Source organism: Carassius gibelio, chromosome A16, assembly GCF_023724105.1.
Source record: "Carassius gibelio isolate Cgi1373 ecotype wild population from Czech Republic chromosome A16, carGib1.2-hapl.c, whole genome shotgun sequence".
Classification (NCBI taxonomy): domain Eukaryota; kingdom Metazoa; phylum Chordata; class Actinopteri; order Cypriniformes; family Cyprinidae; genus Carassius; species Carassius gibelio.
The window spans coordinates 7,090,148-7,105,225 of record NC_068386.1 but is presented as its reverse complement, the minus strand read 5'-3'; the positions used below and the strand labels follow the sequence as shown (position 1 = coordinate 7,105,225).

General features: G+C 45.5%; 1 protein-coding gene across 1 annotated transcript in view; it reads right to left on the bottom strand.

The window, feature by feature from the left end:
- LOC128030463 (dolichyl-diphosphooligosaccharide--protein glycosyltransferase subunit STT3B-like) overlaps positions 1-722 on the bottom strand; it is a 38,527-nt gene extending 37,805 nt beyond the window's left edge. Inside the window, exon 1 of the mRNA XM_052618123.1 lies at positions 161-722. Within this exon, the coding sequence (XP_052474083.1) occupies positions 161-423 (263 nt within the window). The 5' untranslated portion in view covers positions 424-722. The remainder of the gene's footprint in view (positions 1-160) is intronic.
- Between the last annotated feature and the right edge of the window lie 14,356 nt (positions 723-15,078).

Below are 15,078 nucleotides of genomic sequence, written 5' to 3'. Positions count from 1 at the left end.
CAAAACGCTTCCTGAAACAATTGCACTGAGACGAATGGAAGATCGCAGCAGCTTTGTGCAACACGCACTGACTTTTCATTCACAGCGAGATTAAGCGTGCATTACATCCCCCAACACCATATTAAAAATGCGCCACAAACCCGCCCGCATTTATACTCACCATGGGTCAAACTCGTGAATGATGCTCTCGAAGCGAATAACTGCGAAAAGTCGCGAGCTGAACCCCGCCAGCCAGGCCAAAAAGAGAATGGTGAACGACAGCAAAGACTGCCATCCCGCCGGCTGCGTCAGTCCACCGGACAGGCCTCCTCCGCTGCCGCCGCAACCAGCCGGGGAGTTAGGCCGACCATTCCCCGAAACCGAACCTCCGGTGTTGGAGCCCGTTTTGTGCTTACAGTCGGATGCGGTGTGGTGCTCCGCCATGTTCTGGAGGATTTGGTTAGAAGACCACTTCCCACCGCCACGCACCCCTCTTTCCGCCAGCCCGCTCCCTCCTCAGCGCCAATATTTCTGCGCAACCAGGCCTTTGCTCCAACTGCAGGTATCTGGTGTTGTGTATGAACAGTCTGGATTTATTTGCAGTAGATTCCACGTCTGAGTGACATGCTAACCGGCGTGTACCACTCGACACACACGGTATTCATCGGTAGGAGGGGGGAGAAAAGGGCAGTTCTGTTCCATAGAGCAGGAAGAATCTTTCAGCCTGTCATGGCGAGACAGGTAGAACAAGGCGGGTCACACGCGCGACCCTTTTAACCAATCCGCTGCAAGGAAACCACTGACAGAAGCCGCGGATCAGCCAATGAGATCACGCACAGCCATGAACGTTGACGAACACAAACGGATAAACGTTGACAGGAGGTTGACCAATCGTGACTCTGGATTCCAATAACGGACACTCGTTTGAGCCAATCAGCACGAAGAACCGTCGCGGCGCTATATGCGATACACCAATGAAATAAATGAATTTTGCATTAAAAAAAAAGTATGTATATTTCCTGCCTTCACACAGTCCACTAAGCAAACGACATTTATGCGGATGTAAAGCAAGCGACTGGCTTGACATCACGGTATAAAGTTTGTGCCTAAAATATATTGTGTTTGATGTCGAACAAGACGCATATTTTACTCATAAATGTCATTACCTCACCCTCTTGTTTTTCCATTGGAGGTTTTAGGCACAATTACTGCCTTGGTCTCCTGAAAATCTATTATAATAGATATGCAGTGACAGTAACATCAGTTGGCCACTTTTTGTTTTCCACGGAAGAAAGTTAAGTGTTTGAAATGTGAAGTGACGTTTGACCCATACTCTGAATTTGTGCACTGCAAAACCCATCCAAGTGCACTCACACACCGTGTACACAAACAGACACAAACACACACGTTAGAATAATACGATAAAATGTTTGACATACATGCTACATTAACAGCTTATATTACATTACTGCATGCTTTGCATATGTAGGAGTTTGTGTGTTGATGCCTGCTCTTGGACACCATATGAACAAATATTGCACAATAATCCTTGAATAAACGAACTGTGAAGCTGCAGCAGTGAAAGATTTAATGTGGCAACAAGAAGACCAGCTAAACAAGAACACCACAAAAATGTTCTTAAACTGTATTTATATTTTAGAACGTGTAATCATCATAAAACGAAGATAGACTAAATGTACACGAGAAGCAAGTTGTAGACTTAAAGCTGCACTGAAAACCATTAAATGTAACTTTGTCATGCAATCTGAACGACTTAATAATTAACAAAAGGCATATCAGCTACAATCTTTCCAAAAGTCACTGAAAACAAATCATTAAATATGTAGACTATATATAGCTAAATAAATAAATAAAATGAAAAATGACATTCTCAAGCACCTGCAGGCAATATTCTTTCAAAGCAGTTGGGTGAAGGCAGGATGTTTTATTCATTTAAGACCATACCTAATGTTTTAAAATCTTTGGAGGTAAAAATATCCTTTGATAAATCAAAATGTATATATTATTAATATAGTATTAAGGAAGTTTACTGCTACGTTATCGTTCTGCTGGATGGTGATCTGAAATTCACAAAGTGAATTCTTTGCCTTGATTAGTTTCTCTCATATTCTCCTGTATCCCCCCTAAAAAATAATGATCCCATTTTAGGCTCAACTACTGCAAGGTTACGTTCGCTTGAAAACATGATTTTTCAGAAACAACATGCAGTATAGATCACAGCTTTTTTTCTTTTTCTTTTTTGCAGACCAGCATGCAGAAACTGCTGTGGATCAGCTCGTGCGACATCAAAGGCACAGTGGTAAAAAATATCAGTTCCAGAACATCTTCTTTTGCAGTGTAGCATGGCATCAAGTTTTAACAGTAAAATACTTAACACACACATTTGGATATGAATTATGGTAACTTAACTTAGCTTCTTTTTTTAAAGGGTTAAAATCAGCATAAAGTTTGAAGGCCCTGTTTAAAAATAACAAGGTTTTTAAAAGCAACCTTCATTTGCAATGCATAGCTCTGCCTTTAAAGCATGTTCAAGTTATCCATTAATGTGACATTACAGTTGTAGTGTTTAACAGTGACCACCATAAACATTTGGTTTATTTAAACACGACTCTATCCACAGTGCAAGGAATCAGTCTCTGCAAACAATATCGAGCATTAAGCATGTGTCAATACCACTGCACTGAAAAATCAATAGATGCATTTAAGCCAATTGATTTTTGTCTTCCTGTATGTCCTGCTTAGCATCTAGTAAAAAGGAAGCCTTGTTTTCCTTGCACATGTGGCTTTGGTTATACTGTACACCCAACAGATGTTTGTAAGTTTCCTTTGTGGAAGGAAAATTGTGTTGTGCTCTGTAGTAACTGAATATAGTCCTTGTTATATGTCCTTTTCATAAGCAAAATGACAATGGTAAGTTAATTTGTATAGATGCTTAGCAAGTTAAAACAAATCACATTGGCCAAAGGCGTTTTTCAAAAGTGTCAAACATTTGTCAAGCAAGTCTTGTTCTGTTCTGGAACAGCCACAGTGCAGACTCCCACAGTTTCCACGTTTGTCTAAAAATACTAGAATATGATTAATCTTTAATTATATCACTCATCTACAAATATATAACTGTTGATAATACTACAAATATTGTAAAAACGTAATTTTCTGTAAAGTTGCTTTTCAACAATTTGTATTGTATAAAGTGCTATACAGATAAACTTGAATTTAATTGTTGCTTGAATTGCTCTTGTTTAGGTGGTCTTCTTGTGTCACGATAGGTATTGGAGAAAAACACAAAGAGAGGGTAGATCCAAATGCAGGTAAGGGTTTTATTTAAACAGAGGGGTAAATACAAAATAAACAGTCATGAGAGACAAATCAAACAAAAAGGGAACCGGATGAAACGGGGAACTCGGAAGAACGGAAAGGTAGAGGAAGTCTGGTGGAACGAGAGAATGAGACACATAGGGTAAGGACAAAGCAAGACTGATGGACCTGAAACACAATGACATCAGACAAGGACTCCGTAACATAGACTAAGACAGACTGGGTATTTATACACAGAAGGATAATTGGGAAACAGGAGACAGGTGGGGTGAACAATCAAACACGTAACAAGGAGGAAGGTGACCATAAAAGGGAACAGGAAGTGATCAGGGACAGACACCGTGAGAAGGAGGACATCTAGTGGAACCCCGGGGAACAACAACCCAGACACTGTGACAGTACCCCCCCTCTACGGAGCGGCTACCAGACGCTTAAAGACAAAACATGACACAGAGACCAGGAGGGAGGCGGACAGGTGGAGGCTCAGGGGGAGGGACGGAGGGCCAGAAAAGGAACACAAGGGGAACAAACACCAGAAATGATACATAAAACCGGGAGACCAGGAGGGAGGAGGACCGGAGGAGGTACAGGGGGAGGGACGGAGGGCCAGACTAAACTAAAAGGAACAGACAGAAACAGAACTCAAAAAACACAAAACATAAGTCCATGAGGGACATGTTGAGGCGTCCACTAGGACGGAGCAGATGACCACCACAGCCGTGTGGTCAAGGCCAGAGCCCTCCAGGGCGGAGCGGAAGGCCACCATGGCCTTGTGGTCAACGTCAAAGCCCTCCAGGGCGGAGCGGAAGACCACCACGTCTCTGTGGTCGAGGCCGGAGTCCACCAGGTCGGAGCAGAAGACCACCACGTCCTCATGGTCATCACCAGAGTCCCCCAGGGTGGAGCGGACGACCACCACGTCCTCGTGGTCACCGCCAGAGTCCCCCAGGGCGGAGCGGATGACCACCACGTCCTCGTGGTCACCGCCAGAGTCTCCCAGGGCGGAGCCGAAGACCACCACGGCCTTGTGGTCACCGCCTCGGGAACTGTAACGGACACCGCCTCGGGAACAACATCGGGCACCGCCTCGGGAACAACCTCGGGCACCGCCTCGGGAACAGCATCGGGCACCGCCTCGGGAACAGCATCGGGCTCCGCCTCGGGAACAGCATCGGGCTCCGCCTCGGGAACTGCATCGGGCACCGCCTCGGGAACTGCATCGGGCACCGCCTCGGGAACGACCTCGGCCTCGGGAACAGCATCGGGCACCGCCTCGGGAACTGCATCGGGCTCCGCCTCGGGAACAGCATCGGGCTCCGCCTCGGGAACAGCATCGGGCTCCGCCTCGGGAACTGCATCGGGCACCGCCTCGGGAACTGCATCGAGCACCGCCTCGGGAACTGCATCGGGAACCGCATCGGAAACAGCATCGGGCACCGCCTCGGGAACTGCATCGGGCACCGCCTCGGGAACTGCATCGGGCTCCGCCTCGGGAACTGCATCGGGCTCCGCCTCGGGAACTGCATCGGGCTCCGCCTCGGGAACTGCATCGGGCTCCGCCTCGGAAACAGCATCGGGCTCCGCCTCGGAAACAGCATCGGGCTCCGCCTCGGGAACTGCATCGGGCACCGCCTCGGAAACAGCATCGGGCACCGCCTCGGAAACAGCATCGGGCACCGCCTCGGGAACAGCATCGGGCACCGCCTCGGGAACAGCATCGGGCACCGCCTCGGGAACTGCATCGGGCTTCGCCTCGGGAACAGCATCGGGCACCACCTCGGGAACGACCTCGGCCTCGGGAACAGCATCGGGCACCGCCTCGGGAACTGCATCGGGCTCCGCCTCGGGAACAGCATCGGGCTCCGCCTCGGGAACAGCATCGGGAACTGCATCGGGAACTGCATCGGGCACCGCCTCGGGAACTGCATCGAGCACCGCCTCGGGAACTGCATCGAGCACCGCCTCGGGAACTGCATCGGGCTCCGCCTCGGGAACTGCATAGGGCACCGCCTCGGAAACAGCATCGGGCACCGCCTCGGGAACTGCATCGGGAACTGCATCAGGCTTCGCCTCGGGAACTGCATCGGGCACCGCCTCGGGAACTGCATCGGGCACCGCCTCGGGAACTGCATCGGGCACCGCCTCGGGAACTGCATCGGGCACCGCCTCGGGAACTGCATCGGGCACCGCCTCGGGAACTGCATCGGGCACCGCCTCGGGAACTGCATCGGGCTCCGCCTCGGGAACTGCATAGGGCACCGCCTCGGAAACAGCATCGGGCACCGCCTCGGGAACTGCATCGGGAACTGCATCAGGCTTCGCCTCGGGAACTGCATCGGGCACCGCCTCGGGAACTGCATCGGGCACCGCCTCGGGAACTGCATCGGGCACCGCCTCGGGAACTGCATCGGGCTCCGCCTCGGGAACTGCATCGGGCTCCGCCTCGGGAACTGCATCGGGCTCCGCCTCGGGAACTGCATCGGGCTCCGCCTCGGGAACTGCATCGGGCTCCGCCTCGGGAACTGCATCGGGCTCCGCCTCGGGAACTGCATCGGGCACCGCCTCGGGAACAGCATCGGGCACCGCCTCGGGAACAGCATCGGGCACCGCCTCGGGAACTGCATCGGGCTCCGCCTCGGGAACTGCATAGGGCACCGCCTCGGAAACAGCATCGGGCACCGCCTCGGGAACTGCATCGGGAACTGCATCAGGCTTCGCCTCGGGAACTGCATCGGGCACCGCCTCGGGAACTGCATCGGGCACCGCCTCGGGAACTGCATCGGGCACCGCCTCGGGAACTGCATCGGGCACCGCCTCGGGAACTGCATCGGGCACCGCCTCGGGAACTGCATCGGGCACCGCCTCGGGAACTGCATCGGGCACCGCCTCGGGAACTGCATCGGGCACCGCCTCGGGAACTGCATCGGGCACCGCCTCGGGAACTGCATCGGGCACCGCCTCGGGAACTGCATCGGGAACTGCATCGGGCTCCGCCTCGGGAACTGCATCGGGCTCCGCCTCGGGAACTGCCTCGGCCTCGGGAACAGCATCGGGCACCGCCTCGGGAACTGCATCGGGCTCCGCCTCGGGAACAGCATCGGGCTCCGCCTCGGGAACAGCATCGGGCACCGCCTCGGGAACTGCATCGGCCTCCGCCTCGGGAACTGCATCGGGCACCGCCTCGGGAACTGCATCGGGCACCGCCTCGGAAACTGCATCGGGCACCGCCTCGGAAACTGCCTCGGCCTCGGGAACAGCATCGGGCACCGCCTCGGGAACTGCATCGGGCTCCGCCTCGGGAACTGCCTCGGCCTCGGGAACAGCATCGGGCACCGCCTCGGGAACTGCATCGGGCTCCGCCTCGGGAACAGCATCGGGCTCCGCCTCGGGAACAGCATCGGGCACCGCCTCGGGAACTGCATCGGCCTCCGCCTCGGGAACTGCATCGGGCACCGCCTCGGGAACTGCATCGGGCACCGCCTCGGAAACTGCATCGGGCACCGCCTCGGGAACTGCATCGGGCACCGCCTCGGGAACTGCATCGAGCACCGCCTCGGGAACTGCATCGGGCTCCGCCTCGGGAACTGCATAGGGCACCGCCTCGGAAACAGCATCGGGCACCGCCTCGGGAACTGCATCGGGCTCCGCCTCGGGAACAGCATCGGGCACCGCCTCGGGAACTGCATCGGGCACCGCCTCGGAAACTGCATCGGGCATCGCCTCGGGAACTGCATCGAGCACCGCCTCGGAAACTGCATCGGGCACCGCCTCGGGAACTGCATCGAGCACCGCCTCGGGAACTGCATCGAGCACCGCCTCGGGAACTGCATCGGGCTCCGCCTCGGGAACTGCATAGGGCACCGCCTCGGAAACAGCATCGGGCACCGCCTCGGGAACCGCATCGGGAACTGCATCGGGCTTCGCCTCGGGAACTGCATCGGGCACCGCCTCGGGAACTGCATCGGGCACCGCCTCGGAAACAGCATCGGGCACCGCCTCGGGAACTGCATCGGGCACCGCCTCGGGAACTGCATCGGGCTCCGCCTCGGGAACTGCATCGGGCTCCGCCTCGGAAACAGCATCGGGCACCGCCTCGGGCACCGCCTCGGGAACTGCATCGGGCACCGCCTCGGAAACAGCATCGGGCACCGCCTCGGGAACTGCATCGGGCACCGCCTCGGGAACTGCATCGGGCTCCGCCTCGGGAACTGCATCGGGCACCGCCTCGGGAACAGCCTCGGGCACCGCCTCGGGAACTGCCTCGGGCTCCGCCTCGGGAACAGCAGCTGCCTGTCTCCTCCTCCGCCCTCTACGATGGGGAGTCGGTGGCGTTGAGTCGGCCATCTTGTGCTGTGGTGCTGGGCTGGCGGCCATCTTGGGCTGTGACGCTAGGTTGGCGGCCATCTTGGGCTGTGGGGCTGGGCTGGTGGCCATCTTGGGTTGTGGGGCTGGGTTGGCGGCCATCCTGTGCTGTGGGGTTGGGCTGGCGCCCATCTTGTGCTGTGGGGCTGAGCTGGCAGCCTTGTCTGGACACTCTGGTGTGGTTGTTGCATCCCACTGGGCACGATGGTGCAGGTAATTGGTAAACCCCCAAAAGTCCAGTATCTCTAACCCCTTCATCTCCCATGAAGGTAAAGGATCATCCAGGCAATTATTAAATAAATCCTTTAGTGCTGCATCATTGTAACCTAGCCCGACTGCCATAGTCCAAAACAATTGCGCCAGGCCACCCACCTCACTTCCCTCTTGATGAAGGGTGATTAAGTTCTGGTATCTCCCCCTCCGTTCCTCCATGGTGGCTGGGGAACCGATTCGAAATCCCACACCGCTGGATCTAGGCATGACGGAGTCCTTCTGTCACGATAGGTATTGGAGAAAAACACAAAGAGAGGGTAGATCCAAATGCAGGTAAGGGTTTTATTTAAACAGAGGGGTAAATACAAAATAAACAGTCATGAGAGACAAATCAAACAAAAAGGGAACCGGATGAAACGGGGAACTCGGAAGAACGGAAAGGTAGAGGAAGTCTGGTGGAACGAGAGAATGAGACACATAGGGTAAGGACAAAGCAAGACTGATGGACCTGAAACACAATGACATCAGACAAGGACTCCGTAACATAGACTAAGACAGACTGGGTATTTATACACAGAAGGATAATTGGGAAACAGGAGACAGGTGGGGTGAACAATCAAACACGTAACAAGGAGGAAGGTGACCATAAAAGGGAACAGGAAGTGATCAGGGACAGACACCGTGAGAAGGAGGACATCTAGTGGAACCCCGGGGAACAACAACCCAGACACTGTGACATCTTGGTGCCATTATTTCATTTTAAAAGTTGCTGTGTTCCTAGAGAATGGCACCAGGAACATTTCAGTAATTCCAGAGGATCCCTTCCTATTTAAATGCCAAGGCAATTACACGCTGAAGTCTGACATTAACATTCTAACAATTGTTTCTTTCTCTTTTATTTTCTTCCATGGATTCTTGGTCTCAGTAGCAGAGTGAATGCAGAAAGTTTAAGCAGAAAACCTGTGTGTGAGGAGGTTAGAAGTGATCAGATGGTTCCTCCGTGAGGCGACTGGTGACTCATATCAGTTGTTTGGGATGGAGGCAGTTAATGAGGCTGAGTGTGTATCTGTTCGACAGAAGAAAAAGCAGCTGTGAAAGACTGCTATTCTCGTGTGTGTTCATTTATTGGGCTGTTCCATTCATTGTGAATGATCCAGCTAAGATCACAATGCTTCAGGCCTTTATTTCTCTGAAGACAGCTGCAGCTATTGGCAGAAGAATCTACTGATGCCAGCATCTCAGAATAAGAGCTTGCTTTGATTAATCATTCATTCGCTTGTTTAGTGGTTCGTTCATAAGTGTTCAAATTCAGTGCACTGTTTGTGCTACAGACATGAATGACATCTCAAATCATGCATGTTGTTCAAGACCGAAGTTTTTATAAAAAATATTTAAAAAAAAACAGGGAAAAGAAGGAACCCGCGACATCTGGTTGGGGGCTTTTTTTAATTAATAGGACAGTTTATCATTTACTCACCATTATGGCTTTCCATAAACTTTCTTTCTCCTGTGGAACACAAAAGAAGACATTTCTAGGTAATTTACAGAATTTTACCCTTTGGTGTTGTTCAGTCAAAAACTTTTTTTTTTTACTTCATCAGAATGGTATAAACTTGGAAATGTTTTTGGCACTTGCCATGTGAACACACACAAAACTATGCCCAAATAAAATCTAACTAAAAGATATTTTTTTGAGATATCAACCTCAAATTTGAAACACAACTTATTTAGATTTATTACTTTTATTTTCATGCAGTTTTAGAGTAAAAAATGTTTTTGAAAATATATATTTCATAGAAAATGTAAATATTTTATTCATGTTTTTCAGTTTTTTCTTTTTTTTTTCACTTCATCAATAATCTGCCAAGTGCCTTCTTTAAAAAGAGACCAAATTCTGTGCATTCAAGATTCACGACAGTTCATAACTATTCTATAAATATAATTTAGTATAATTTAGAACATTATCAAACTAAATATATTACACTCGTTTAATTTAAATAACGAAAAGTTCATTTTTGACCGCCACGTGGGAAGGAATAGTTCATCATTTATTCACTATCATGTCATGCCAAACCTGTATGATTTCTTTCTTCTGTGAAACATAAAAGTCATTTAAAGAATATTAAGGTCCAAACAACACTGGACCCAATTGACTATCCTTATATGAATAAAACCCTGTTCTTCAGAAAAAAGAAAGTCATCCAGATTTGGAACACAATAACATAATTTCTGGGTGAACTATCCCTTTAAGCTATTAAGCAACCAACTATGGCATCCGCATAACAACGCCCTGCAACACCCTCAAAGCCTCATAATCATGGTGTGATTTTTGTACGGACAAGAACTGAATTTCCTTTCGAAATTCAAAATGTAGCCATTTTTCTGTTTCTTCTTATATTTTTATCAAACTATATTGATATAAGCACTAGTTTATTGCCTTATTTTTTTGTAATCTTTTTTACAACTTCATTGCCTTTTATGTTTTAGTTTTTATCAAAGCTAACCTTGCTTCATGCAAGCCTCAATTAGATGCTGGTGGCCAGATTGCATTATTATGTTGTACTCTTAATGTACAAAACAGCACGACATACTCCATAATCTATCTCTGTATCTGCAGACGAGTCTCACAAAATAAAACACTAGCAGTGTGCACATGTAAAAGGATAAGGCTCTGTTTGTCTTCATTAGATGGCCTTCTGCTGTAAAACTGCTTTCCAATTTTTCATCGGCTTCTCCAGTTACACTATAATGGACTAGAGGATGGAAGTGCTGGAAAAGATGTTAGACTGATCTGTGGAGACAGCGAGGCACTTACAGCGATGGCCCAGAACTCAGCAAACAGGCTCATAATTACTAATGATCACTTTGATTTGGCTTTCTACCAAACTAGACTTGGAATCTACTATGAGAAAATGACTAATTACTTGATGATTACTTGTTTATTTAAATATTTGAAAAAGCTTTCTACTCTTAGCAAATGCATTATTTCCAAGTGAATTTCTGGAGAAATTACCATTCTAAAAGCACAAATATTAGGACTGTAAAGCCTGTCAATAATGCAGTGGGAATAATTGATTGCAACTATCTGTGAGATGGGAATATCATATTAAAGATTATTTATCTTTAAAAGTAAATAAATAAATAATACTTGATGTATAAAGATTTAACTTTAAAGATTTAACGTTTGCATTTCTCTCTTTTTATGGGACAGCTCTCTCTAGTGGTAGAGACAGGACATAATGGGATTTATATTAAGGATTTTTTTTAAGAAAAAGAAAAAAAAAACATAGTTTTCTTTTTCCTTTTTCTTATTTCCAGCTAAAGAGGTCTAAGAACCTCAAATGATTTCCTCCAATGAATCAAAACACATTAAAGGAAAACATTAACCACACATATATAAAGAAAAAAACTACCGTGTTGTCACCATGGTGGTCTCAGACAGCAATGATGTTGTAATTCAACACAATGGAATATAACCATAATCACTCACCATAGTATTAACCAACGGTCAACAGAGGGCAGTGTGGTTCACTGCAGCGTCAGAAACTACTCCCACACAGATTTGTCTTCGGCACATCAATCACTGGAATAAAACAAACTCAAATCTTCAGATCTCTGACAACAAAGCGGTTTGATTTAGTGGTTTAGTCTGGGAACGGAAGTGTTTAGTAAACAATCAATGTCTGTGGAGCAGTCGGCAGAAAAACAAAGTTCAGGATTTGGGATTTATTTTGTAAGAAGTTAAAAACTTAAAAACCTTCTGTTACCTCTCTGTGTTGAACTGTGCCAACTATTTCTTGTTTTGGATTGGTTTTGATGGATTATCTCATTTAGATTTGATTCTCCTTTCATCCTGGCTTGTAGCTACATATGCATATTTATGTAAATTATCAGTTAAAATGATGAGTTATCCTGTTAAGCACATGTCATGGTCAGATTTTACCTACCTACCTACATTAATAAATAAAATGTCATTTGTGTTTGATTTTCCTTTCAACTTTAAGTAAAATATGACACATGTTGAGGTAAGAATTCACTTTTATATAAATAAAAGTAAATACAATTTGTTCAATTAATTCTATATAATTTTGTATATCATTGTAATGGTATAATTCTGTGCAAAAATAAATATTTTGAAGAAAGAAAATGAAAGTAAAGTAAAATGAAAGCATCGTCACTATTTTTCATTTCAACAATCAATTCAGAGAAGTCGCTTATTTTCTGGTGTTGAATGAAGATACATTCACCCCTAAATGCCACATAAAGGTAATTTGACATGTCAGTAAGAGACGTTTTTGGCGAGGATATGCTGCGACGTGGGACAGACCTTATGCTGCTTACTCTTTGGCTTTGGTTTGGCTACAATAAATATGTTAAATGTGATTAATGCACACACACACACACACACACACACAATTTTAAGGCCATTTGACAGCCTGTTGCTTTTTTGTATTTATAGTTTTATGGCCCAAAGATCATCAAATATACAATGGAGGTGTACTAGTGCTCCAACTGGCCAACCTGTCATTATCCCTGCTCCTACCACATGTTTGTTTTGAAGCATGTATGATAGTCTGGTGTGTTTGGGCTGTGTGCGGTGTCTATCTCTTATCTGTTGTTTGATCTCTGTACCCTCAGGTGGCGCCAGCGATCAAAGAGCATGATGAAATACAGCCTGGTGGTGGCCTGCTAACATACCTGGGAAACAAGGTGAACGTCTTCAAATAGATACTTATCAGTCACCCTGACCTGCACATGGCCCAAAGCCCTCCACTTAAACTGAACTGGAGAAGACCCACAGCGACCTTCACGACCTTTGGTGCAAGTGTTTCTGGCCCAACATTTAGAAAGCCAGTCTTGTTATGGTGGTAAATATGGCACTCGAGCAAAACTTGATGCTTTGCAAGTTAATAAAAGAAGCAGACAGCAGGGAGAATCACTAAGAATGAATCAATCAAATTAATCAAACCAGGGACCTGAATCTGATCTTCAGAGACAGTATGGAGAAAAGATGAGCCATTTTCTAAAAATTTTTTTTAAAAGAAAGAAATATATTTTTTTGAATCCACAAAGGATGCCTTAAACTGATCAAAAGTGATAGTAAAATGTATTTTTTGATATAATGTATTTTTTACTTTGTAGATTTATCTCATTTGTGCAAATGTGGTAGCGCTTTGAGTTTGAGGAAGGAAGGAGCACTATAAATAAAATTATATATATATATATATGTGTGTGTGTGATATATATCAAATAAATGCTGATCATTTGAGCTTTCTTTTATCACCGTTTCCACAGAAATAATAGACAGCACAAATGTAATTTGATAATAATATAATGTTTTTGATTAAGGCATACTAGAAAGATTTCTGAAGCATCATGTGTCACCGAAGACTGGAGTAATGGCTTCAGCTTTGACATCACAAAATATAAAAACATTTTAAAATATGTTAAAATAAAAATAAGATATAAACCTGTTATTTTAAACTGTAATAATATTACAATATTATTGCATCAAATAAATGCAAAACTGACTTAATGTTTTGAGACTTCTACAAAAAAAAAAAAAAAAAAAAAAAAAAAAAAACACTACCCCCAAACATTTGACTGCCCAATGTGATAAAAAAATGTATATATGATAAAATGTTTTAATGCATTTAGTGCCTTGTTGAGATGGATTGCATCCGATTTGTGAGTATTTTGCGTAAAGCTGTGCCATTTTAGAGAATTAATTTGTTATTTCAGATGGACGATTAACTAATCAATATAAGATGATCTTTAATTATACATTTTATTTTACTGTGCTCAATGAAGTTGTTAGATAACAAATACTTGCCGTATATAACCTTGTTCTGAATTCCTTATGTCCATTTTCACAGGCACATATTTGAGGTCTCATAAATCTTTGCTTTTAGCGTATTACATTTATACATTTTAGTTCTCAAGCTATTTAAAGCCACTTCTGAAAATAGAGACTAGAGACTAAGCAGTTTACTCCATCTCTCCCGACAGACAATGTGGATGCACTACGGTTTCCTCTGGTCATCTGTGCTCTGTATAGAACACCACAACAACAACAAATGCCAAGACTCAGAACAGGCTCGTAAATCCTATTATGAGATTAGTGGCACAGAGAGATATTTAAAGCCATTCAGTCCCACAGATACCGGTTAATTCCCTCAGTCACCCCCCCCAACCCCCAGATGTTCCAGCAGTTTAGGGGCTAAAAATAAGTGAAGAAACAATAGACACTAGGGCAAAGAGGGATGGTGAGAGGAACAGGGGTGTGTATGACTTCCGGGGATAAATAGGACTTGTTTGAGGAACTCACATAGTCTTCGTTCTCTCTGTCATTATGGTCAGGCCGTTCCCGGTCAGGAATTTCAAAACTCTCACTCCCGAACAAAGCCCAGATAAACTGCTACTGACTCCAATGTGAGAGCTCAATTCAAACAGCCTCATGCCACAAAAGACAGTCAAATAGGGACATTATTTCACTCAATTTGACAGCTGTCTGGCCCAAGCTGAGCATGCTCAGTGCAAGGCTTTATTTTATAGATTTAAAAAAAAATCCTAAGAAAAGAAAACTACAAATTTACTGCTAATAACCCATAAATAAGAGATCATAAAATTCTATGCTATTTTGTCTGAATGAATTAAATCTGCAACACTAGTTTAACACCAGTTTCATGCTGGTCACCGATAAATAACAAATTTGATACCATTTTGTCTGAATATATTAAAAATACAACACAGGTTTAGATAACCCGTAAATAACAGATACTAAAATTCTATACCAATATTTTGTCTGAATAAACTAAAAATACAATATTAAAATCAATCATTTTAAATACTACATTGCAGTAACATTCTAATTACAGTTAGATTAAAAGATATTCATTTTGCAATTTGCTAAAAAAATTATATCACCATTGTTAAATTATTTATTTTAAAGACTGACTTATATTATGACAGCAAATCTTATATATATATTATCAACATTGAACTATTGAACACTGAACATTGAGTGACAACTTGTTCATGGAATGTTTGTTAAGACTCACTGAAAACATAGTTGCAACCAGCGGCAGTATTACAGTTAATAATAATCTGGCTGTCAATCATCATTCATATGAAAGGAGCTTTTACATATTTCCCAACGTGAAAGCTAAAATACTGTCCAATGATGGA